The 27,903-nt window shown below is 33.2% G+C and overlaps 1 protein-coding gene across 1 annotated transcript; it reads left to right on the forward strand.

Annotated features, from left to right (window-relative positions):
- The first annotated feature begins 612 nt into the window (after positions 1-612).
- LRRC63 (leucine rich repeat containing 63) lies at positions 613-25,940 on the forward strand. Its single transcript, XM_012723164.1, has 9 exons — positions 613-700; positions 3,699-4,538; positions 4,985-5,041; positions 7,597-7,736; positions 11,670-11,768; positions 17,119-17,255; positions 18,767-18,850; positions 21,453-21,692; positions 25,781-25,940. The coding sequence occupies exons 1-9, from the start codon at positions 613-615 to the stop codon at positions 25,938-25,940; spliced, it is 1,845 nt and encodes a 614-aa protein (XP_012578618.1).
- The last annotated feature ends 1,963 nt before the right edge of the window (positions 25,941-27,903 follow it).

A 27,903-nucleotide genomic window follows, 5' to 3' on the forward strand; every position in this document is an offset into this window, starting at 1 on the left:
AAACAGTACAAATTGGGTCAGAAAATTTCATTATACTGAAGTCCATCTTAATTTTGGATTAAATAGTTATGGCCAAATACAGTGCTTGGAATTTAAAATAAGTCATTATTACAGAAGGAACCGTATTTGTGGCAGACTAGATAGTGTGTGATTCAAAGGCTACCAGGAAGGAAGCTTCATTGTTTTGATCAAAATCTCTTTTCATAGTTTTTACTGTTAACATTTTAGAGGAAAAAAAAAAGGTGCGTATCATTTCTTCTGTTCTGGATAATCAGTTTACTAGCTGATTTTTCTATTCCCAGACTTTGCTAACATGGGAAATTTCAGTCAATCTCCACTGCTTATGGTATATTTATTCTAAAAATCTGTATTAGTTATAAAACTTAAATTTTATCTAGATTATTTCTAGTAATCTTAAAGAATTAAGATTACTTGTACAGGCTTTTCGTAGGATTTGTTTGAGCTCAGTATAAGTACTAAAACAATGATTTCCAATACAGTGTAATCTTAGTTTCAATGAGTTGTTTTTCAGCAACAAATCAAACATATTCAAAAACTTTTCAAATCTCATTTAACCAATAGCTGCCAAAACAGTGTTTATAATTAATTAAAATGCAAAGCTACCCACCACTTCTTCGAAGGCCTTTACCTCCAAAACTCCCTAAACTGCGTCTGTACATTCCAAGGCGAGTTTATAAAGGTATGTATAATCAAATCTGTAATTAACTTTATTTTTCATAGAAATTCCTCAATTTGTGCCACTCAGCTTCATAAGAACTATTTTTAGTCTTTTACTAATTTCACTAATAACAAATAAACTTAGAAATAACTGTTGTAAGGGGATCTAACATCCAGTTCAGGTTTGCAAGTACAGTCAATCCACCTTTGTGGATTCTGCAGGTGCAAATATATTGTTAATATTTTTGTAACCTTGTATCCAATTAAAAACAGGGGGTGGGGTGGGGAGGGAAGTGCACGGGATTATGGTGATGGCACACGGGTGACTTGGTGATGGGAAACCCGCAGGGATTACAATTGAGATGGGGGAAAAATGTACAAAATGATGTAAAAATAAAAACTGTTATAAAAAAAAAAAAAAATGAGTATATCAAGCTATCTCTTTCTCAACAGCATGTTATGGAACATACTGCAGATCAGTATATAGAACTCTCACTCTGTTTTCAGTACACTGAAATTATGTGCAGGGAAGGAGTATATTTGGTAATTCTGGATGGATCATGGACATACGCACAGAACAGTGAAAACACACGTTCTCACCTGAGGTCAAAGATACCTATTTCAGCTGTCATACTATAAACAACTTTCCTTTTCCTTGTATATTTAGTGCCATTTTTTTGAGCTTTTTGCTTTTTGCTGCTGATTTCACTATGTAAAATGCCACACACACACCCCCAGCATAACGTTGATATGCTGTCTAGTGTTCCTAAGCAAAAGAAGATAAGCTTCCCTCAGATATGAAATACAGTTTTGCTGGCCATGTGTTCAATGTTAACAAATCAGCTAAAGCTATATTAAAAAATGTGTCTTTAAATAGGAATATATGTAAAACATATATGAATTAGCTGATGACAAGGTTGAGACCAGAGGCTTTGCAGGAACCTACATGTGTCATTTTCCTAGGATTAGTGGCTCATTATTATTATTCATTGTTTTCTGAGACTTTACAGAACTACTATGAATTGACTGTATTCATGAGCATAGTGCTTAGGAATTGCTTTATTTACCTTCTAGTGGGATCAAATATATGTCAATATAAAATTACCCTTTAATATATGTAAAAATGAAGTAAAAATATGCCATTTCTATAACTATAACTGTGCATAATACATTTAATCCCTGTTTCTGTGTACACTGTGTACTCCTTAATTAAGAGTCGAGGTAAAATTAGCATATTTCTTCTTCTCCCTTTCAGACTCCTCTAACATCTGTCTTTAGTTGACTGTATTAGTTACTTCATTGTCAATAAAGTAAGCTAAAATATGCTTACTTTAAAATTTGGTTTGCAATATTAAATTATTATCTTTTGATCCATGGCTATTAGAGAGGTATAAATCAGCATACCTGTATTACTTCTAATTTCATCTTTTACTTTCCCTGTTAATTTTTGTTATTTCTACATTCCTATAATGGTGTTTGGTTTTACATATGCAACTTATTCTGTACTACTAATAATACTTATAGTTATATAGGTGTACTGCTCAGAGTCTTCTGTTGTAGTTTTTTTATTTATCTTTTAGTTGAAGTTTATCCTCTATTACAGTTTTTCACTACTGACAGTTTGAATTGGATAATTTGTATATGTGTGTGTGAGGGGGAGCTCTGCTACTTTTGGCATCTGCATCTGGGATTATCTGTAATATTTGCTATTAATCCTATATTTTTAAAGGCTTTTGGCAGAGTCCTTTGGACATACTTGATATTCACATATTTGTTGAACAGATTAATAGTTAAAAATTACTGAATTTATACTGTTGCCAAAACCCCTGTAAAATAACAACAGATTTGGTCATAACGCCTATAAAATCAGGCAAAATGATAAAGCCTTGATAGAAAATTCAGGATCTTCAGTATTAGAGACTGCCATAAAACAGGAACTGGAAGAAGTGGGGGCATTTCTCCCAAGGAATAGTAGAGAAACCAGGGAGTTAAGAGACCTGATCTCAGCTCTACCATCTATTTTTTTTTTTTAAAGATTTATTTATTTGTGCATACAGAGCTGGGGTACAGGCCAGAGGCTCAGGGGCGGTGAGAGGCTTCACCAGAGACAGAGCAGGGAGCAGAACAGGCAGATCGACGAAGTACACTGCTGAGGGGAGCAGCGGGTGGGTCAGGAGAGGTCTGCCACGCCATGTGGTCACCTCCAGGGGCAGGCGGGAATCGAACTCATGCGGAAGTGGCTTTAGCTTCTCAGTGCTGTGCTTTAACTCGCTGCGCCACCAGGGAGGGCCCTCTACCATCTATTTTTTTATTAGTGTAAATGAGTCTTTTCTTTGGCTCAGTTTCCTTATTTGAAAAAGCATTAAGCGTCTTTTCCTTCTTCATCTAGTCAGAATGACATCTTTTGTACTATTATATCAGCATACTTACACCTAACATAGCATTTATTATTCTCTGGTACAACTATTTGTCTGCCTTGTTTCTATACTAAGTTGTGAGCTCTTTGAAGGTAGTATGATTTGTGCTGTGTGATTATAACTCCAGGACTGTGGGTATAGCTGGTACTTGGTATTAAATATTTGTTGAAATAATGAGCTAGAATAAAAGTATGGATCATTTTAATAAAGTAAGAGGGATTGCATAATGTTTAAGATAGTCTGCCTTATATCCTACCCTCGGATTCTTGATTTCCATTCTTCCAAAAGTAGTTCTTTATGCTTTCTAAATCTAATACAGTTTAAGCCTTTTTACTTGTCCAGTTGTTCACTCAAAGTCAATCTCAGTCAGCTAAACAAAAGCCTTCATAGCCAGACATGTATATACAGAAACACTTTTAGGACATGAGAGAAGTGCGAGTGGGTTAAAATAAGCTATGAATGCTAATTAAAGTTTACTATTAATGTTCATTAATATTAATTAGGATTCACTAATTTTAATGAAAGTAATTAAGACAAAACTATTATCATGTCTCTGATACCTGGATAAATGTAATCTAATCTTCTGTACTTTTTCTGGTTTAGCCAAGACTAGTAAAATTAAACCAGCACATGTAAAGATCATTCATGACAAAACCACTTCCACTGAGAGAGATAAAAGTCATTTTCTTGATGTTGTGTCAAGAAATCAGTCACGGTCCCCTGTCAGTATCCAAAATATCCCTCTTGACTATGATGTACAAGAAAGAGTGACTACTATTTCAGTACCCAAAAAGTCTAAGAGGATCTCTTGGAGCATTCCAGAGACTGTTGCTACTGCTACTCCTGTTGCTACTGCTACTCCTGCTGCCTCTGCTCCTGCTGCCTCTGCTCCTGCTGCTGCTACTCCTGCTACTACTACGGCTGCTGCTACGACTGCTACTGCTAAGACTGCTGCTGCTAAGACTGCTGCTGCTAAGACTGCGGCTATTACTACTATACTTCCCCCAGCTATTCATTCAACTTCACCTAAAGTTTTTGGGCAAAGAACAAGACAAGTGGAAAGTTCAAGAAAATCAAAAGAGCCACCAATATCAAAAAGTCTTTCTATGAAGAATGTGTTAATGAGCCTGTTGGTTTTATCTTCAGCTAAACCTGAATCTTCAGAAGTGTCTACCTATATCACCACTCCCAAACACCAGAAACTTCATGCTGAGCGTCATTTATCAGCAGATGTAACAGATGTCTTTAAGGAGCCTCTGACAGATGCAAGGGCAACAGTGCCAAGTCCTTCATCTGACACTATACCAGCAAAACCAGAAAAAAACTGGTTTCAAAGGGGCAAACAAAAACATACGGCACTACTAAAAATGACTACTTTTTCAGGTTTCATGAACATACCAAGAGCAAATATGCATAGAAAACCTCGAAAACAATCTTTGCTAGGTAAATACAACGTAAATTTGGTTGTAGTTAAGTAGAAAAAAAATGAGAAAGCATGCAAACAAACTGTGCCCCCTTAAAGGGCTTACAAGGTAGGAGGGTGGGACTTTTTGCCTATATATTTAAAATGTGAACCAGTACACAGTAACAGAAGCCCTAAATCTGCTAAGGCCATACTGGGTGCTGACCTCAGATAGCGGTGGGAAAAAGGGATAAGGGAGCTCAAAGGATCATAGAGCTAATATAAAGGAGGAATGAGAACAATCATTTAGAAGGTGATTTAGATGAACTCCAGAAGCAGATGCCAGCGATGGATGCTTCCATGTGTACACTTCCATGAATAATCTCAATTCAGTAAAAGATGAACATGAGGGTATAATGAAATAATTACACACTCAAAGTGAATTTTCACAATATTCAAAAGTTGTCCCATTATTTCTTTTTTCTAGAAAGTCATGTAACAGATGAAAATGCCTCAAGACAACGCAGGTCAACCGAACATGAAGGTAAATGCTAACTAGCTTTGTATTATTCTAGAAACTGTAAGAAAATCTCTCTTTAAAGGAATTTGTGATTTTGTTTTTTATGTGTGTATATGACTCACACACACACACACATCTCATTTTCAGTTCCTTAAGACATTTACTCAGCAGCTATTTTTAAAGTATTGACTGTAAAACAAAGTTTATACTGATATTGGGGACTTAAAAGATAGAATATTCTTAATCTGAATGGGGTAGCGAGGCATGAAATGAGAATTACCCATTGCCAGACACTAAGTTCCTAAGGTAAGTTCCTTTACCTTAGTTACCTAGTAGAAATGAAAACCACCTTTAGAGAAAGATTGCATCACTCTAGGCCTCACATTGTTTCTATAAACAGTTTCACAAATTTAAATTATAGTGCAGAATTCACAAGTAGCAGGCATACGAAGAGAAAACTGGAGTAAATGAAAACTAACAGAAACAGAAAGCAGTAGGAATATACCCAAAGAAGTTCTAGTTACTAGACTTATCATGTATAAAATACAGATTTTGAAATAACCTGATGACTTGTGGTTATGATTGAATCAGTAGCTACAACCAGACAAACCCTTTTTCTAAGAAAACTATTAAAGATGCCCAAAATGCATAAAAAGCTACTGAAAGTACAGCGTGTAACCACTTGCAGGCTTTAGTGGCTAGACTTAGGAGTTAGCTCTACATTAACTTACCTTGGCTATTTCTTGAGGACATTGTGATACTGGAGATTAGAGCACCAGTAGAACATGGTAATCTTTATTAATTAAAGAGATAAAGATAAGACTTCAGAGCTGCCACAAAAGGGGGGGGGGAATGAAAAACCTCAGAGCTGCCAATATTTCAGAAAGGAGGAAAACGAATCCAGTTATCTGCACACAAACTCCTTTAATGGTGTTAGCTGGGTTCTAAGCTGTGCATGTAACAGAAAAGACTTAGAAATACAGTGAACATCAGCTGAGAGCCTAAGAAACAAAACACAGATTTTTAGTTGCACACGAGACAGTGACTGGAGTGCAAATTCGGGTCAAAGTGTAGGTGCCTAGGTAAATACATTGGGGTTGCAACTGAAGATCTGAATGATCTGAACCTTAAGAGTAAGGATGCTGTTTCAGAAAAAAATGAGAAATGAAAAATTGATTACCCTTAATAAACCTCAGAACCAATAGTGGTATAATTGACATAAAACATTGTATAAGCTTAAAAGTGTGCAACATAATTATTTCACATGCATATTTTGTGAAATAAGAACCACAGTAAGTTAACAATTTTCACCACTATAATTACAATGTTTTTCTTGTGATGAGAAAATTTAAGATCTACCCTTCTGTCAACTTTCAAATACACGATATAATACTGTTCACTATAGGAAAAATAGACTTTTGAGACCACTCTTTCTCCCAGGAGTTCTGTATTATCATTTGTGATATAAATTAACTTCTCCATCTCCTTTGTGGTGAATGCCTAAATAATTCATTCTGTCACTTCTGCTTTATTGAGTTTATTCCACTCAGATGGTTACCTCTTGAAAACATCCAGGTGAGTTAAGAGCTTTGGGTCCTTCAGAGATGTGAAGGGAATTGCTAATCACTTCCCTGTCTCTGTCTCTTTCCTTTCTGCTCCATTGATAAAACCAACTGCTTGAGTTTAAACCAGGTGAGTGGGTGACCTGGTCTAGTCACAGAGTTATGTTTTAACTCATATTCCTTTTATTCTTACTGTACTCCCACTCCTAATCAAGGTATCTTTATGACATCTTTCTTTTTTCCTGAAAGGCCTATTTTAGAAATTAAAAGCTGAATGTTGTTTTCCTTATTCAGAGATACATTTTTCCTCTCAATGAAGCAATGCTATAAAATTACTGAGATTAAAATATAATTGCTGCAAGTAATATAACAAGAATAATTTGATTGAAATTCAAAATAATGTCCTGCCATACTTGGGTGTATGCCTGGATAGGTCATTTTTGATGTAATTTGTATCTTACTAAGTCATGATAAAGTAAATTTTGATGATCTTTGGTTAACTTGTGTGCGATTTGTTTTTTTCCTTTCTTGTATGGTATCTTTAAAGTGAGGAAAGAATCAAATTAAATACGATGTTTGAATCACATACCTAGATGATATTAAGGAAAAATCTGAGATTGCTCCTTGGGAGGTGATCTCTGAGTTATGCTTATATTATGTCCTTCATTAGTTTTGTGAATCAAGAAGTGTTTTATGTAATTCATAGTAGGTTCTTAAAAAATGTTTGTATATATAGTACAAGAAGAATGATATGAATGGAATCTAAATTATCCAGGTAAAAATCTATGAGTATAAAATTTCCTTTTTAAATGACAAATGTGGTGCCTAATTTTCAACAACAACAAAACCAAGTTTGACAGAAATAGTGGGGTAGGATGGGAATCTCATCCAAAGGATATACAACTAATCTATTTATAATAATTATTTATGATGATGGTTAACTTTCACTCTAAGTGATAGCACATTTAAATTTCATGTTTTGTCATATTTATTTAGAACTCACTGTATTTGGAAAAGGAAATGAAACATTGATACAATCCATGCATTCTGGGGGTTTTAAGACTGTTGCAGCAACACAAGATGAAACAGTAGCATCAATGACCAACCTGGCCATAGTAAACTGTAAAATGCATGAAAGAAATGCACTTAGTCTTAAGGTATGCTAGATTCTTTTAATGGCAACTTCCTGTTATGTTATCAGTTATCTTTGTTTTATGTTTTCTAACTTAGGTTGTTTCCATGCTATTCAAGGGCTCTTTTCTGTTACAGTAATTTCTCAGGACCATAGTCACATGGTATTGCTAACACTCTCTCTCTTTGCTGGCCTTAATTCCACTAAGTTTAAAAGAAAAAAAAAAGGGCTCAATTCAAAGCAATTATAATACTTATTTCATTACCTAGAACAATAAGAAAAGTGGGATTCAGAGATATCATAGTTTTCAGGTATCTATAATCTTAATCCTATGCCAAATCTAGCACTCAGCTAGCATTTCACTGAGACAAACTCAATATAATGAATAATAATGCAACTCAGCATTTATTAAGCATCTGCTATGTCAAAGCAAGTATTACTTTTAAAATTTGCAATTCTGCAAGGAAGGTATAATCATCTTGCAGATGAAAACACAGAAGCCTAATGACACAAGGTCACACAAGCAAAGAAGAGGTTAAGCTTGGAATAATACCAAGAACTCTTTGGCCTCAAATATTTATATGTTTTTATTTTAAAATAAAACTTAAAATATCAAAAACTTCCTGGAGGGTTACTTCAGGAAATTAGGCCATTGAAAATTACCATGTATACTGAGGACATTAGAAAGCCACATGCTTGTCCACAAATGATGCATTTTTAGATGAGAACTGAGAAGACTCTTATCTTTCAATTATGGCCAATCGCCAGGCGTAGTCCAAGCAGAAAGTGAAGGTTGATGGATAGTTTTAAATGGCTTAAGTGGGCCCTCCCTGGTGTTGCAGTGGGTTAGGACACAGCACTGCAAGCTAGCCACAGCAGCCTCATTGTGAGTTCTATCTCTGGCCCCAGAGGTGACCCACATGGTGCAGCAGACCTCCTCTGTCTCGCCTGTTGCTCCCCTCAGCAGTGTACTTTGTTGATCTGCCTGTTCTGCTCCCCACTCTGTCTCTGGTGAATCTTCTGACTGCCCCTGCACCTATGGCCTGTACCCCAGCTCTGTATGCATAAATAAATAAATCTTTAAAAAATAGTAATAAATAGCTTAAGTTTTGACAGGATGTTCTTTCATAAAGCCAGTCTGAAAAGACTGGAAGAAGTATTGCTTTTCCCTCTCTTAAATTCTCTTCTAATGCCCAAGGAACTCTGTCAAAACACTAAACACAAGCTAAAGGAGCATATATCTAAGACAACAAAAGAAAAGGAATATGAATGTAACAAAAATAGCTCAGAAAAATTAATTAAACAAACCAACAGCTGTAGCCCACAACATGCAAAAAAAGCAAACCCTTACAAGGGAAAAGAATATGAGTTTTACAGCTACCACATCATAATATTAAGTGTCCAGATTTTCACAACAATTATGGGACAGGTAAGGAAGCAAGAAATATGGCCCATTCACAGAAGAAATTAATAGAAATTGTCTTTGAGGAAGAACAGAACTGCCCTTACTAGAAAAAGACTTTAAGTCAACTGTCTTCTAAGTATGCTTAAGTAACTAAAGGGAACTATAGAAAAATAGCTAAAAAACACCAGGAGAATGAGGTATGAATTCAGATTAGTAATAAAGTGACAAAAATTACAATAAGGAACCACAAAGAAGTAGTGGAATCAAAAAAATAATCACCAAAATGAAAAGCTTGCTAGCTTTCAATAGTAAATTTGAGCAGGCAGAAGAATGAAATAGAGAACTGGAAGATAGATTAAATGAAATCATTAAGTATAATGAGCAGAATGGAAAAAAGAAATAATGCACAGAACCTAAGGGAGTTGTGAGACATCATCAAGTGTACCAACTTACAGATAATGCAGATCCCAGAAAAAAGGAAGGGGAGAAAGGAGGAAAGACTATTTCAAGGGATAATGGTCAGAACTTCCCCAAACTGGTTAAAGACACAAATCTATATATTTAAGGAGCTCAACTAAAAGAGCAACACATTATAATCAAATTGTCAAAATATCAGAATATGAAGGTAGAAAAAAAATGTATAAACTTAGTACTCAATTTATCATTAGAACAAACTGGAAAGATATGGAAGAGGAATGCAATAGATGACATTTTTAAAGTGATGAAAGAAAAGATATGTTTCATTTTACATTTGTGAAAGCAAGTAGAATATACAAAAGTCTAAACTTGGGTCTATAGTGATGTGCTAATGTTGGTTTATTAATTATAACCAATATATCACACTGATATGTGAGATACTGATTTTGGAATAGGCTGTGGATAGTTGTGTGAAAGAGGTTTGTGGAAAAGAAAGATCTCCTAGTCTGTTATCATACCTTAAGGAATTTTTAATAATTAAATCAGTTCTTTTTAATATCAAGAGAATTGGCAGAACTTTAACTAGACTAAAATAAAAAGTATACAAATAACTAAAATCAGAAATGAAAATGGATACATTACTACTGGCCTCACATAAATAAAGAATGCAATGAACAACCGTAGGTCAACAAATAATATATCTTAGATGTATAAATGAAAATTTTCTAGAAAAACACAAAATGTACAAAATTAACCCAACAAAAAATAGATATTTGAGCAGAACTATTAACAGGTAAAGAGACTGAGTAAATAATCAAAACTTTCCCCAGGATGGGATGGCTTTATTGATAAATTTTGTTAAAACACTTAAAAAAATTTTACTTCTCAAATTCAGAAAGTAACTTGAGGGGTGCATGCCTCTTAATGACTCAATTCCACCATTGAATGTAGAGGTGTTCCCCCCCCCATATAACCAAACACCTCCTGAACAATTGCTGGCTATCCTATAATTCAACTCAATAGTGACACTGTCTATCTAGGAATAACATCAGATTCTACAGATAAATGACTCAGTTCTAAAAGACTTTCCTTTCCTTCTGATACCAACTGAAAACCCAGTTTTTGTCAGTGCTTTTGAGTACTTGGATACAAATTGGAGGTTCCAGTCACCCCAAAACCCCAACTCAGCATGCCACCTACAAATCCAGTGTGTTACTCTGGAACACACTATAAATTAAGGTCTATTTCCAACCAACTATAAATTAAAGGTTCTCATGACCTTTTTCATGGATTATATTAATTTTGTAGAGTTCATAGAATTCCAAAAATCTATTTACTCTCTAGATTATTAGTTGATTACAAAGGATTTTAAAGGGTATGAAGGGAAGGGATCATGCTTAGTGAAATAAGCCTGAAAGAAACAGAAAAATACCGATGGTTTTATTCATAGCAGGAGTTTAAGGGAGAAGCAAATGTAATAAAGTAAAAACGGAAACAATGAACAGCTATAAACCAGAGACATGTTAAGGGGTAGAAAGGAGAATGGGATAAAAATTGGGGTGGGAAGAGTGCACGGGACTGTGGTGATGGCACACAGGTAAACTGGTGGTGGGAAGCTCACAGGGACTACAATTGAGATGAAAAAAATGCACAAAATGAAGAGTGATATAAAAAATAAATTAAAAAAATATGTAGTTAAAAATTATCCAGACGATGTGGCTCCTACACTGTTGATGGGTGTACCACTGTAGAAAGTTGTATGAATATTCCTCAGGCTACTAAACATGGAGCTACCACGACCCACAGTTCCACTCCTAGGGACACAAAAACATTAATATTATAGACACTCAGTAAGTGTTTGCTTGTTTATTGCCTGTCACATCTAAAATGCTATGTGCTATAGTTATTTTTTACAAAAATACTTAGCATTTTTTCTATTTTGTTTGTTCCTTTGCATATTTAAGAAACTGTTAAGATGACAGACTAAAATAAACTAATAGAAGGTGAGCCTAGACTTATAAGCGTATTGGGTCATACACTTTCACTTAGATTGTGTGCTCTTTTATTTACTCTTGCATAAAATATTTTTGTGCATTATTAATAATTAACCTCTTATCTCTTGTCACTTTCTTTTAGGGTTTTTTTATCACCAATTGTCCAGACTTAACAAATTTGGCTTTGCAACTGGTATATATTGACTTGTCATTTAATCATATCTCTTCCTTTCCCACAGAAGTGAGTTCATTTTTTTATTGCTGTATATACTGCAAATCATTTCTTACTATAATAAAATAAAATAAAAGTTAGATTCTTAACATATCTTGGCATTATAAGGCATCCAAGAAGCCTTATTTCAGAAATGACTAAAAAACATTTATATATAAAACACACACACACGTGTGTGTGTGTGTGTGTGATATATTTACATATATATAAAAGTTACATGACATAATTCTCAAGGACAGTGCTATAGTCAGTTAATAACTGTATTCTTAAATATATTCTCAAAATAGTATGAGTATAAAGTAATTAGTCTTTGAACTCCATGTAAAACCTAAAATAAGTCTCGCATGTGTTCCTCAAAAGCTTTGTAAAAAAATTTTAATGGCCAGAAAGTATGCTGTAACAAATTTTAATGATCATAGAGTGAAGTAGCATATTTTTCTTAATAAAAACATATCAAGGATAATCACATATGGTATGAGATAATTAAATGTCATTTAAAGTAAATGAACTATTATGTATTCAGTTTCTAAACTCATTGCTTTATAGGTCACTGGATAATTGGTTATTTTGTGAGCTGACTTTCAGAAAAATGATTTTTCATGAATTGATCTTTAACAAATGGATTTGTTATATTTTATACATAGTGTTGAGAATAGTTTTTCCATAATTTCTCTGTGTTGTTTATTTTTACTAGAATTATTTTATTTTCACACACAACAGCAGCTTTTTAATTTTACTAAGACAAGTTGACTAGAATTCCCAAGAAATAATGGGGATCTTAGTTATTCATCTTAATTTTGACCTTTCTTCTAAACAGTCACAGATGAGGCTTATGTGGAAGCCAAAGAATGCACTATCTCCTAAAAAATAATGTATAAATAAAAGGGAGGACTTCAAATGTGAAATATAAAATAACCATTTTAAAAGTGATAGAACTTGCTATTAAAGTGCAGGCATATACTGCATATATACCAAAAGGGATGGTAGTTCCAAGCTTGGAGGGGATGTACTGTAGGTAGGATAATGAGCCAAGTTATTAACAAAGTGTAACTTCAGTGAGTAGAGAACAAATATGGTGACTGGAATTATTGCAAGTTTCACTGAAAATTCAAAATGGTGAAATATGACAGAGGAAGTAGTTTGGGACTGGTAAAGATTGAAGCAGAAATGGTAAATAGGATGTTTAATATAACAAGCTCTTTTGTATATTTTTTTGTTTTTCTTTCTTCTGTTTCTTTTAAAAACATACAATTATATACAGTAATAATTATAGAATGTATTGTTATGCCTGTAATATATGGATATAATATACATAACAATTATAGTACAAAAAAGGAAGATGGACTAAAGCTATTTAAGAACATTTTCCTATCTCACTGTAAATATCTCAATGTATTTAGTGTAAATCTGAAGACTATGATAAGTTCAGATGTACATAACAACCTCAAACAACTAAGAAAATAACTCAAGAATATAATGAAAAATCTGTAAAGTGGTTAAAATGGTATACTAGAAAATATTTAGTTGATACAAAAGGCAAAAAGACAAAAAAAATGAAAAGTAAAATGGCAGACATAAATTCAACATGTCATAATAATACTGAATGTGTAGACAACAAAAGATGTAAATTATCAAGCTGGACCTAAGAGAAGCAAGCATCACTGATAGGTTATCTACAGGAGAATTGCTTAAGATTAAAAGAAAAAAGGAGTGAGTGTAGAAGTATAGGTAAAGAGATCATACAAAATGCAGTCAAAAGAAACCTGGAGTGACTATAATAATATCAAACAGAACAGATTTTAAAACAAATTACTAGAGATAAAAGGGGACATGCATCAATCTATCAGGATAATACAGCAATTACAAACATAAACACTTAACAATTGAACCCCAGAATACATGAAACAAAACTGAAAAATTGGAAGGAGAAATAGAATATTCAAGAATAATAGTTGGACACCTTAATATTCCATTTAATGCACAGAACAGCTAACCAGAATGTCAACAGGGAAATAGAAGGCTTGAACAGTACTATAGACCAATGAGACCTAATACACAGTCTCACATTTACATAGTACATTTCCCAGTTGGGGCTATATGTTAGCCCATAAGTCTCAATAAATTAAAAATAAATAAAATCAGAGAGAATATTTTTTGACAGTTGAGAATATAATTAGAAATTGGTAACAAAATGAAATTTGGAAGCATATGGCAACTGAATCCATGCAAATTAAACAACACTCTTACTAACAAGTGATTCAATGAAGAAATCAAAAGGGAAATTTGAAAGTATTTTGAGATGAAAACATAACATGCCAAAATGAATGGGGTATATCTATAGAGGTATCCAGAGGGAATTTTATAGCTATGAATGCTTATTTAAAAGAAGAAGAAATCAACAACCTAATTCTCCATTGAAATAATAGGGGGGAAAAAAGAGCAAGTAAACAAAAAGAAAATGAAGATGATAATAAGTATTGATGCACAGATTACTGAAAAAGGGAATGGAAAAGTAAAAAAAAAAAAAATCAACAAGCCTAAAGTTTTTACCTTGAAAAGACAACAAAAACAATAAATCTCACACAGACTGACCAATAAAAAAGAAAGAGAAGTTAAATTACTAAAGTTAATAAGTATTGATGCACAGATTACTGAAAAAGGGAATGGAAAAGTAAAAAAAAAAAAAAATCAACAAGCCTAAAGTTTTTACCTTGAAAAGACACAAAAACAATAAATCTCACACAGACTGACCAATAAAAAAGAAAGAGAAGTTAAATTACTAAAGTTAGGAATGCAGGTGACATTCCTATCAACATTCTTATAGAAGTAGAAGAATATTTTCAGGGAAGACACAAATAACTGTATACCAACTAACAAGCTAACTTAGATGAAATGGATCCAATCCTAGAGAAAAACAAGAATGGACTCAAGAAATAGGACACCTGAATGATTATTACTGAGTCATCCATATGACTCAACACTAATTCACAAACACTTCCTACAAAGGAAAATCCAGGACCAGATACTGAATTACTAGTGAATTACCACATGACTTACGAATCAACATTATTCCTTACAAACTCTTCTAAAAATAAAGGAAGAAATAGTTCCCAGCTTAATGTTTTGGTACCAAAACTAGTAAAAGATATGGAAAGAAAAAAATTACCAAACAAGAATACAGATGCAAAAACTCTCATGGAAATTTAAGCAAACCAAATTCAACAACAAAGACCAAGTGAACTTTATTTTCCAGGAGTGCAAGAGTGGTTAAACCTACAAAAAAAAAAAAAAAAAAACCTCCCTGGTGGCGCAGCAGGTTAAAGCACTGCATTAAGAAGCTAATGCCACTTGCCACTTCTGCATGAGTTCGATCCCAGCCTGCCCTGGAGGTGACCACATGGCCCGGCAGACCTCTCCTGACCCTGCCCTCTGCTCCCCTCCCCAGTGTATTACAGACGATCTGCCTGTTCTGCTCCCCACTCTGTCTCTGGGGAGGCCTCTTGCCACCCCTGCACTTCTGGCCTGTACCCCAGTTCTGTATGCACAAATAAATAAATCTTTAAAAAAAAAACAAAACACCTATCAATGTAATATTCCATATTAGCATAGTAAGGCAGATAACCATTTTACAAAATATAACACCTTTTATGTTACAAACACTCAACATCTAGGAAGAGAAGGGAACAGTTTCAATTTAATATCACATTTAATGGTTAAAGACTTGAAGTTTTCCTTCTAAAATCAGGAACAAGATGAAGATGTTGATTTTACCACTATGTATTCAACACTGTAAGGGCTTTTTAACCAACACAATTAAGTAAGAAAAAGAAGTAAAAGTGTTCTAGATTTAAAAGGGAAGCATTATTTAAACGATCTCTATTTCTATATGACATTATTTGTATGTAAAAATATTACAAAATTCCCAAAAAATATTACAACTAGTGACTGAATTCAGCAAGGTTGTAGCACACATCAATATATAAAAATCAGTTAAATTTCTTCCTAATACCAAAAACAATCCACACTAGGAAATACTATTCAGCCATAGGGAAGATTAATGCTGCCATTTAAAGCAAAATAGAAGTGGTTTGAGGGAAATATATGCAGTATCATAAGTCAGAATGACAAAGACAAATACTGGACATTTACAGTACAGATGATTTGACCAAGTAAAATACCTATAAAACCGTGGAGGGGGAGGGAGAAGGGTCAAGGGAATATAAGGGGTAATGGAGGGGAAAACTTTTTTATTAAGAAAACACACAAAATGTAGTCAATGATTGTGACTACCTCTGAGAAAAAGAAGACAGGGGCAATAGAGTTAAGGGGAGGAGTAAAAGGAAGGGAATGGGATAAGAAGGCATGAAGAGAAGGGGAGTAAAGGGGGAGATGATAAGACGAAGGAGGAGGGGGGAGATTTCATTTCCATAAAAAGGAATAACAACATATTCAGGAGTAAGATTAACAAAAGTGCAAAATGTTTACATTGAAAACTGTAGAACATTGTTTAAAAAAGGAGGTATACTTAGATGGCAAGAATCCTAAATTTGGGAATCTGAAGTTTTAACATGCGAAGATTACAACACTCCCAAATTGACCTACAGATTCATAGCAATGCTTGTGAAAATTACAACTTACTCCCCCCCACACACACACCGCCCCACACATACCATATGGTCCTAAGGTTCATATGGAAATGCAAGGGATTCCAAATAGCCAAAACCATGTTGAAAAGGAAAAACAATATTGGAGGGCTAATAAAAGAATTACCCTGCACTATACTACCAATTTTAGATCTTTATGAATATAAAAAGGTTTAATTTGTTCAAGAGAGCTAATATACACCTTATTAAGATTCACCAAAGAGAAAAAAAATATTAGTCATGCAAAGATGACAGGTTTAAATAGAATATTCTGTTTTACACTGTATAGGAAAAATCAGTATAGATGAAATTACTGTGATACCAGAGTAAAACAATCTGGCTATGATATCTGACACTCCACAGATTACTAAGGCTAATTACTTATTTTTCTGGTTCTGCAGATATCTCTTTCCTCTCTCATTGTTTGCATAATTGCCTATTTTGAAACCATGAGCTTTATCAAAACAGGACGAATTTCCCATATAGATGATTTTCCATTCATAAGTCAAAGGTGTATGAATACAGTAGTTGCTTATCTTACCATATCATACATATTAATGTTGATCAGTTATAACCAAAGGCTTTTGTTGAGATAAACAATACAGGCAATTAAAGTTCTAACCACATTAGTTTAAAGGGTTTATAAAATGTAACAAAAAGGCATTTGCATACTTTTTTATTATTTACTTGTGTTATTTCTCTTTTCTGTTCCTCAGGTATTTTGTCTTAAAAATTTACAAGTACTTATCCTGAGAAATAATCCTATCAAAGAAATCCCTTCTGCAATTGAACAACTTAAGTTCCTTAGAATTTTCAACATAGCCTTTAATTTTATCACTACTCTTCCACCTGGGTAAGAGTCATAGTCCGAAATTATAAACATAGAATATACAGTTTATTATTTAGAAATGCATTAATTTCTTTTGAAAACAGTGATTTTTAGCCACTTAATACTGCTTATTCTGTTCTAGGTAGCCGATTTGATTTTTAATTGTGTTAAAAATTTTACCAGCTACCTACATGGCAGTTAATATACAGCTAGTGAATGCATATGTAGAGATTTATAATCTCAGTGTGAATTAAATGAACACAATATAAAAAGACTCAAGTAAGAACCTTACACCTATCACTTAATAATCTTCTTGGATATGAGGAAGCACTGAACTTTGAAGTAGGAAATCTAGACTCTGCTGCTAGTATTTGCTGTCGGTACACTTCACAAGGTCGTATCAGTCCTAAGCGGTGGGCAAGGGACTTCATAATCCAGCTCATTGTCCTCTTTTCATTGTGGACTATCTCCATCGGGAATCCCTCAGCTCTTCCACATGAATTTCCTACCTCCTAGTCATTCATTCCTCCTTTCCAGGACCACTGGTCTGGTGGCTGACTAAGGGGTAGTAACATAGTTTGCACTGAAGACTCCGACACTAGACCACAGCCTCTAGGAGTCTCTCTCTACCACATCTTGTTCAATGAAGTATGTTTCTCTGTGGCACAGCCTATCTGGTCCCTGATATCCAAGGGGTGTTCAGATTTCACTGCAAACTGTGGGAGTCTCTGGGTGTTACATTACATGGGGTAGCCTAGCTGATCCTCTAGATTTTATCCACTAGTGAAGCAAGAAACCTCCACTGATACCATTAGGGTCCATTAAGAGATACTTCTAATACTCTCAACACAAGAAAGTCCAAGGATTTTTTTGAGCAGTGAGTCAGGTACTGTGGATAAGACCAACTATCACTTCCCCCCACATATGGACACTTAAGTATTTAACTTGGAATCAAAGTTTTAAATAAAACTCTTAAACCAAATGCCAAAACAAGGTCTCTTCCAATTTGAGTTTTAAAAACTGAATGAAGGTTATGGGTAAAGGAAAAGGGACTCTTAAGTACCTCAACATCATTAAACAAAAGAAAATCTACGCAGTAATTAAGGAAGTGAATCCAAATTCATTTACAAAGTTGTTTATCTAACATTGTTGGTAATAAACAACCTAACAAATTGCATGTTTGTACACTTTAGAACTAACTGCCCAGTCACTTAAAAGTGTCATTCACACAATATAAATTGCACATATACTAATTATACACAAGTAAAGGCATATCTAAATGTGAGGAATTGCTTGAGTGGCCTTTGTAGAAGAGATTTTATCCACTTTAAACATTTCAAACCAGTCTTCACTGATACATGAAAAATTTTTAGGAATTTCATTGTAATCATGCTATCTATAATAAAAAGAAGTCTATCTAAATTCCAAGATCTTAGAAAAATAGTTTCTATTTTATCTTATCTACTCATGTATTTAATTCTTTAATTATGTCCATTATAAATAATCATATTTACAATTTTCTTTTTCCAATTAAGGTTTTTTTCCCTGTCCTATCTTGAGAAAGTTGATGTTTCCTACAATAGTATTAGTTTTATTCCAAATGAAATCCAGAAACTCAGGTATTTTAGAAGTAATAAGAATGTATACAATGATATGTCCTTAAGAATATTTGGTGATGATTACGATGGATAAAGTTTACAAAGATATAATTTGAATGGCTGATACATAATATTTTAAAGCTATAACAATTTCAATAAATATTTAAGGGGAAGCTATGATAGCCATGTAATAGAATGACAAGCTGTTTTGTCCGTTTTCTTTTGTGTGGTTTTACTTATTTTCATAAGGAAATGCATCTCTACAAATACAAGTAATACAAAGTATAATTTTAATAGTAGGCTTTGCTCTTTCTCATATTAATATTTTTAAGATCTCTGAAATTCATATCTGTTCTTTTATGTCAGTATCATATTTTGATTGCTATCTTAGAATAACTATTAATGTCCAGTAGAGATATTATATTTCAATAATAGCCTTTTAACTATCCTCTTTGGATTGTGATTTTTAAGGACATTTTAATATAATTCCACCCCAAAACAAAGTTGGGACTTTAATTGAAATTGCACTGAATTTACATCAAAATTAAATTTCTTGGAGTTTACATTTCTCATAATAAATCTTTTCATCAAGAACCTAGTTTTTACTTGTTCAATTCTTATTTTATCTTCTTCATAAGGATATATGACTCATTTCATATAAGATTTTTAACCTTTCTCAGTACTTTGTATTTGCATTGCTACTATAAATGATATTTTCTCTAATTTTCAACTATCACCAGTAAAGATTAGAGAAAAGCTATGCGTTTCATTACATTAATTTAAAATCAAACATGTAGCCAAATGATATTACTAGTTTTGATAGCGTTTTACTAGATTTTATATAGTTTTCTAGGAACATAATTTTCATTAAAATTAAATTTTATATTTGCTTTTCTATTACTTTGTATCAATTACTTAATTTTCCATGACTCTCTTTATATTTAATATAGGCAATTCAGCCAGTTAACACTGTCATAATTAATATATTTAGTTTTTGCCCTCCACTTTGGATGTACTATATATGCATGTTCTCCTTTTCCTATTTCTTTTTGTTTTTTATTTTCTTTTTTTTTGGAAGGGGATGGTGATTTGTATATTTATATTTTTAGGACACTGTTCTCGTTTTTCTGCTTGTTCATTTTGGAACTGTACTGTACTTTGTCTTGCTGTATGGATAATTATTTTTCCTTTCCCAAAACACATATAGAAACACACTGTCTTCAATAGTCATGAAAACAAGATAAAATCTACTTTCCTCACCATGTTTTCCTTGTCTCCCCACTGCTGCCTTCCAGTAATCAGTGAGGACTTTGGAATATTGTTATTTTTCTACTTTCCCTCTAAGTCCATTGACTCCTTACCTAATTTTAGGTTTTCCTGAGATAGCTTTGAACTTTAATGTCACATTCCCTTTAGTATTTTCATTTATCTTTTATATTTTTTTAGTATTTTCCTTTATATTATCTTTTATATATTATCTCTTTTTTAAAAGAAATATTTATTTGGCACTGAGACCTCACAAGCATTTCAGTTATTCTCTATTTATATTTAACTCTCTATATTTCAAAATTCAGTGCTTACTGTTGACTCAGTACTTACTGCTCCTCTTTCATCTCATTTTGAACCTGAAGATCTCTCTTAATTCACTGGCTGTATGGAAATTTTTCTTATGCATTTTCCCGAGATGAAGCATGTGGGTAATTACCTTCTCTTAATCTTTAATTCTAATAGGTAAATGATGTCTGGTATGGGTGGGCAAATCTTTCATTATAGCCCTTTTCACAAATAGTCTTCATCATTACATTCTTATCTAGCTTCCAGAATTGCAAATGAGGTATCATTTTGACTATGCCAGTTTGACTATATTTTGGCCAGAGCAGAAGGAGATATAATTAAGGAACTCGGATTGTGTGGATGAGAGATATGAAAGTAGACTGCAAATGAGAATTTAGAGTGCCCTGATGGCATTGCCTATGTTCACCTATCAACCTTTTCAGTTCTAGCATATTTGACAAGTTGAACCACCATTTGAGTTGATTTTATATGTTCCTCATGAACAGGAAGAATTAGAAAGAAGACAAGTGACTAGGAAAATTTTTTTAAATACTATTAAGACAAGTGGTACAAAATGAGAAATCCAAATTATGTTGGTTTTCTTTGAAAAAAGGAATAAGACTTATTAGAAGCTGACATCAGTGATGAAAAGTCAAAGTATGACAGAGCACATAGTGCAGTTTGAAAGTTACAATTTCACTGGCTTGTTTGAAGTTGAATAAAGTGTGATATTTATCTATATTATATTTTATATAATGACATTACTTCTTCCTGTTACTGTGTTTGTGAAAGTTATTTCTTTTTCCATAGTAATGACATGTTACAAAGACCCAAAATAGTTGTTTTCATGCCACTATTCACACAAATGTACATGTTTGCATAAAAATATAATGGTTTAAGTTATTTTTCAAATTAATTCTCTTGACTGTAAAGGAATATTTATATTTGTTGTATTTATTTGTATTTTATTATTACATTTTATATCAATTTTCAGGAATACTGATAAAATTTTATTTTGGTATTCTAAATGGCATGAATGCCTTTTAAATTGTATCTCCTTTACTTGCAGATCACTTAGAAAATTATCTGTTAGTGGGAATGACTTGAGGAGTTTTCCACCAGGAATACTGATGCTTAACCTTAAAAAAATTCTATTTGAGAATAATTATACTCATCCAATTTTTTGGAAAGATGTGATTTTGAATAATCCACAGAAACTTACTCAACTTACTGCTTTGTTGTTTTTAAAAAGTGATCTTTTTAAATATTATGGTGAGATCCCAGAGGAAATTCAAATATTACTAAAATGGTAAGAAAATTTTAGAGCCCTTTTATTCAAAATATACTTCTAAGCACTTCAATTGGTTTTAACTTAATTAAATGGTTTTTCAGTACAGGCCCAGATGACAGTTTTACTATTCACACACATGAGCCTCACACTACATACCAAACACACTTCAAATTACTCCTTCTGGCTCCTCCATTCACCAACCCAAAAGCTCCCAAAGACCCTCCTAGTGGGCTTTCATGGAGGTTTTGTTACTTAGGCATGGCTGATGAGCTCATTGGCCACTGGCAGTTGAACTCAACCTCAAATCTCTGTGGTCTCCTTCAAGATCAGTGGGTGGGACTGGAATTTCCAACCTCCTTATCGCATGACTGATTCTCCTGGCAACCAGCCTCTACCTTAGCTGTGTCCTCAAAAGTCACATTAACAAGTCATTCTCAACATTTAGGAAGTGCCAAGGCTTTTAGGAGTTGTGAGCCAGGAACTGTGAATGAAGATCAAATATACATACATATATACACACATACATATATATATATATATGTAGAACATATTTGGGGTTTTTATATGTATCCTATGTTTATATATATAGATACACACACATTTCCTATAAGTCAGAACATTGCAATTAGAAAATAAGTCATGAAGATTAAAAGTCAGCAAAAATAACCAATCGATACTAATTTCTAAGCTATTACAATTTCTTACTTTATGTGTTTAAAGAAATAAATATAATTTTCAAAATGTTTAATAAATAAAAACAAAATGTTTAATCAAATATAAACCAGGAAAATATAAAAGCATTTTAATGATATAAAATTCTAAAATCTAATATTTGAAATTACTTGGTGTGTGGATTAAGCAGACACTTACATGTACACACACAGAGGATCTGAAGAAATTATTGTGAATATAGAAAGTCAGGAGATGGTGGATATGAAAGGAAAACATTTAACATACCTTTAAGAGTCATGGCAAGTAGAGTAGAGAGAGTATTGGGAGTCAGTTTAATGAAATAGTGCTAATAAATTCTCAGAGGTAATGGCAGACATGAATTCACAGACACAGAAAGGTCTTACCTCTGTAAAATAACTTGAGAAGAAATTGAAGAACCAAATGTGGGGAAAGGACCTAAATTCATCCCGTAGGAAAAAAGTGACTTAGAAAAACACAATAAATTATTGCCAGCAACAGTGGAATGATAATTGAAAAAAATATTATTTTTCCCAGGAAAATTTTTAAGAATAAGGGAGGAAAAGTAGTGTTCAGAAAAAATGAATAGAATTTATTCTTTACAATTTTTCAGTTAAGAAACTTGAAAAGAATGTGCATTAGAAATGACTCCAGACAGAAGTGTCAAGGTGTAAACAAAAAAAGAAACAAAAAAAAAAAAAATGGAGGGAAGAGAAGTTGAAAGCATATAGGTAAACAAACATGATCTCTGTGGAATTAACAGCAAGTCAGGGCTATGACATGGAAAATATGTCGCTATAATCAAACATCAAACAATTAGAAATGTAATTTAAAAATACTTGTGAAGCAAGGAAAATATGATGTACCTAAGAATATGTCAAGTGGAATATATCTGTAAGATATTTATGAGAATAAACAGTAAAAATCTAAAAAAAGTTTATAAAAGTTGAATGAAGTGGGAGAGAGGTCCAGATTTAGGCATAAAATTCAATACCAAAACTATTACCAGTTCTTGCCAAAAAAAGCTGTAAATCTAATAAAATTCTGATCAAAATTCCAATATTATTTTCTGAGAAACTTAATAAACTGACCATTAAATGTGTATAGCAGCAGAGACTTCAAAATAGCCAAGACAACCTAAAAAAGAAGTCTAATGTAAGGACTTACCTACCAGATACTGAGACTTATTATAAAGTTAGAATAATTTAAGTTGCTATTAAATATAAGGGAAGACAAATTAATCTATGTAAGAGAACATATAGCCCAGTTTGTTATCGTGTTATATGAAAACTTGATTTTGGAAAAAATATCAGTGTGAATTCCTGTATTCTAATCTGTTTCCATAAGATTGAGTTCAAATGCCTCAATTTGATATAGAGCTCAACCTGTTTAAATTATGGTATGTACCATAATTAGATTTCCTTTACAAAACAGTCACTGTCTAATTTCCCATTGTGAAATCTATATGACAAATAAAATTCAGTATTTGGAAAACCTCATAGCTTAGTCAAATCTTATTTTGTTATATTTGCTTCAAATCTTTTCCTGCTTCAGACTTTAGATACAATTGATGCTGCCTTTTAACCTTCTCCAAAAGTAGCCACTCTCTTAAAACTGGGTAGTTAAAATATATTTGATCTTTACTTCCACTTCTTGACACAGAGCTCTTAATGCCATAGGGAATTTCTAGAGTGACAGGATGTCTTTTGTCATTTGTAAAGAGCTTTCAAAAGTACCTGGTTTTATGCCAGTAAGGTAATGTGGGTGTTGGTGTTGGTGTAGAGGGGTCTTAGATAGCTTCAGGATGTATACTGGTAGCCAGTACTTTGACTAGAGACTAAGAAACTTTTAGTTCCACCCCTCCTCCTTTGAGGAGAAAGGGACAGGAGATTGAGTTCAATCACCAATCATTTAACCAATCATCTTTACATAATGAAACTTCAATAGAAATCCCTAAATAGCAGAGTTCAGAGACTTTCCAAATTGGTGAACACATCCCATGCCTGGAGAATGGCTTCCCCCAACTCTACAGACTACTGCCCTGGGGGCCCTTTCAGACCTCCATCTGGCTGCATCTCCTTAAACTACAATGTGAAAGGATAGCATATTCCTGAGCTCTGTGAGTTGCTCTAGCAAATTATCAAAAGTTTGGGTAGGAGTCCCAATTTGTAGCCAAGTCAAACAGATGTGGGGGTAACTTGAGGCCCTGCTCTTTGCAATGCATCCAAAGTGAAGGCAATCATGTGGGGCTGAACCTTTAAACCTATGGAGTCTGAAACTGAACTCCAGGTAATTACTGTCAGACTGAACTGAATTGTAATGACCTAGTTGTGTCATTTGCAGAGAATTGAGAACTGGTTGGTGTCAGAAAACTTCTAATATGAAATACTATTTTTTTTGTCCTTTAAACTTTCCATAAATAATATCCTAAAATATGAAACTTGTTTTTTAAATTCAACATTTTTTTTTCTTATAATTCTAGGTCTTTTTTTTTTGTTTTTTTTTTTTTTTTTGCAGAATGAATATTTAACAACCTATTTATCCTTTTTCTTGCTAATAGACATTTGGGTTATTTCCAGTATTTCACTATTACCATGATGTTAATAATTAGCATCTTAAAGTATATCTCATTGTGTAAATAATACGAGTGTCAGGAGGTCATAGAGTATGTGCATATTCAACTTACATAAGAATTGCTAATTTCTTCTCCAGAGTGATTACACCAATTTATACCCAACCAAACAAACAAGTTTAAGAGTCCCTAAGGTTCTCACCCTCACTAAACTTTTGTACAGTCAAACTTTTAAATTAAGGTCATCTGATGACTTTGAAATGGAATTTCTTTTTTTATTTTGTATTTTTGTTTTGTATTCTCTGACAACAAAGTGACTGAAATGCACTGCTTCTCCGTGTTCTCTGGACACTTGGGTTTCTTCTCTGGATAGTCTGGTTATGTGCCACAGTGAATGTAACATGAATTGCTGTCTGTTTTTAACTGCTTTCTGAACATCCTACACTTGAGCTATTATAGTTCCTTTACTTTTAACACAGCATAATTACTTTGAGTCATAAAGATAATATATACCCATATATAAAAGGAATTTGGAAAATACAGAAGTTTAAAATTCCTTGTTTAAGGACAGTTATTGTTATCTTTTTGGGATTTATCGTTAAGTGTCCTTACTATATGCATTTACACTTTGCTGTTTTTAAAAAAAATTTTAAATAAATGTATCAACTTAATTTTTCATTATTTAATTTTTCACTTGTGTATGTCTTAGCAACTCCATTAGCTGGGAAGATTAATAATGAGAAAAGTCTTATTTTATGCTACCTCAGATTTTACACAGAATCAGCAAAATGTCTTTCTTTTAGAGAAACTTACTAAATAATGATTGATGCTTCCTCCATTGCAGCACATCCAAATGTGAATGGTGTCTTGGTCCCAAGTTTGGTGAAGGTTTTCGTATCATCCTCTTCTATGATATATTTGGAGCTACAAAGCTTCCTGTTCTGTTCCATGTCTGTTCTTCGTCATGCTATAGAAAAGTAAAAGAAAGTGTTTCTTTGAGATAGCATTTCCCCAGAAGTGGATGTGTCATGTGATGATCCATGAGCTTACTATGTATCCCACTTTCTCAACCATTAAAATGTATGTGTATTGTAGTTAATTTTCTAGAGTATAGGTTCCATGTGGGAGACATAAGTGTTTCTCCTGTGAATCCTCTTTTTAAACCTAGCTCCTCATCAAAGCTTGTTATTGTTGGGAAATTGTTGCAGAATAATCAAGAAGGATTAGTAAAGGTTTTTAAATTTTGATGTAATTTATATTTCCTTCAGAGCATGCTTAATTAAAAAGAAAAATGTTAGAATCCTTTGTAAAAAAAGATTTGTTTTGCAACTGGCTTTTCAAACAACCAGTCTAAATGGTAAGATCATAGTTTAATATCATTGTGGGGTTTATGTCTCACATGGTTTTGAAGCCATGTACCCAAGTTCTCAATGTTTGTGCATTTCTGTAGAAAGCTGTTTAGTGCCAGACATCTCAATTTGAATTGCTTATGGAAATAAAATATTAATTCCCATTTTTTTTACTTTGTTTCTTGAATTCATTACCCAGACTCTTAGAAAATTGGTACAATCTCTATTATTTTCCTTTCAATCATAAAAACTGATTCCATAAACTAGTACCAGCATTCAACTGACTTTCAGTGTTATCCTGGCAAAAAATAAAGTAAACCTTGCAAAATTACATTGCAAAGTAACATAAACATACAGTAGAACTCAGGAATTTTAAGACTAGTATTAGATATGAGGTAGGTAAAAGAACATTTTGATATAATTTGATTAGGCACTGATTTGTTTCACATATGGCACATCTTTTATTTGCAGTTACAAAATGTAGACTGTAATTGCTGATATACCATAAGAAGTGAAAAGATTTAAATTTAGATAGTTATCAGAAGAGAATATCAGAAAATGCACCTACCTAAGGCTTAAATCACTTTGTAACATTAGTTAAAACAAAGATAAAACAAACCAGGAAAAAAATAATTTTTTTCTAACTATTGATTTCAGTAAATTTGGGCTGCTTATATTCTTCTTGAGACTCAATTTGATTTTAAGCAAAGATAGAAAATCCTTTCCAAAAGAACACTGTAATAAAATTTCATTGATAGTAAGACAAATAGTTTATTAGCTTATCAAAGTGGGAAGTGGTCTGACAGATTTCACTCTGGGAGAACTATTACAACAATCACTAGTTTGAATTTAATTTATATAGGTAGGAATAGTGAGCGACTGACATTAAAAATGCAATTATTCTTTAGAGGGGGGTTTCTGGTTCTATGTTGCTTAATCTAATGAATAATTGATGCTATCTATATGTACCGGAAGGCAATGTAAAAATTTAATCTCCTTTTGTCCCAGAGTGGGCTATAGGATACAAACTCTGGGTACCCCATATTTAAATCTTCTCTATCTGACTCCTTGGTCATTGTGGGGGGTGAAAAGATTGGCTTTATCTGCAGACAGTGCTTTTGCATAGCTGTCCCACAACTGCAAGTCTATACAGATGGTCTTGCTTTCTTGCCTAGTTGAATAGAGAGGGCGTTTCCAGAATATTTTACAGTTTGTTAACAGAAGTAACTACCATATCACGCTTGTAAACCAGAGGGGATGTTTATAACATGATGCTAAATGGATTAAGGCCAAATGTATTATACCCATAATTACGAAATAAACTAATAAATAAGATTAAAATCTAGTGGAATATACTCTATATTCACCCTTGTTCATAAAATCTTTCTTGCAGGGAGAAGTATATTTATTTTTTAATGCAAAAATATTGGTTATAGTTTGAGTAGGATGATGTACATTGAGATAGCAAATAAAAAAGGTTTTAAGGGCCCTCCCTGGTGGCGCAGCGGGTTAAAGCACAGCACTGAGAATCTAAAGCCGCTTCCACATGAGTTCGATTGCCGCCTGCCCTGGAGGTGACCACATGGTGTGGCAGACCTCTCCTGACCCGCCCGCTGCT

Source organism: Condylura cristata, unplaced genomic scaffold (assembly GCF_000260355.1).
Source record: "Condylura cristata isolate star-nosed mole 26May11 unplaced genomic scaffold, ConCri1.0 scaffold00010, whole genome shotgun sequence".
In the NCBI taxonomy this organism is placed as follows: domain Eukaryota; kingdom Metazoa; phylum Chordata; class Mammalia; order Eulipotyphla; family Talpidae; genus Condylura; species Condylura cristata.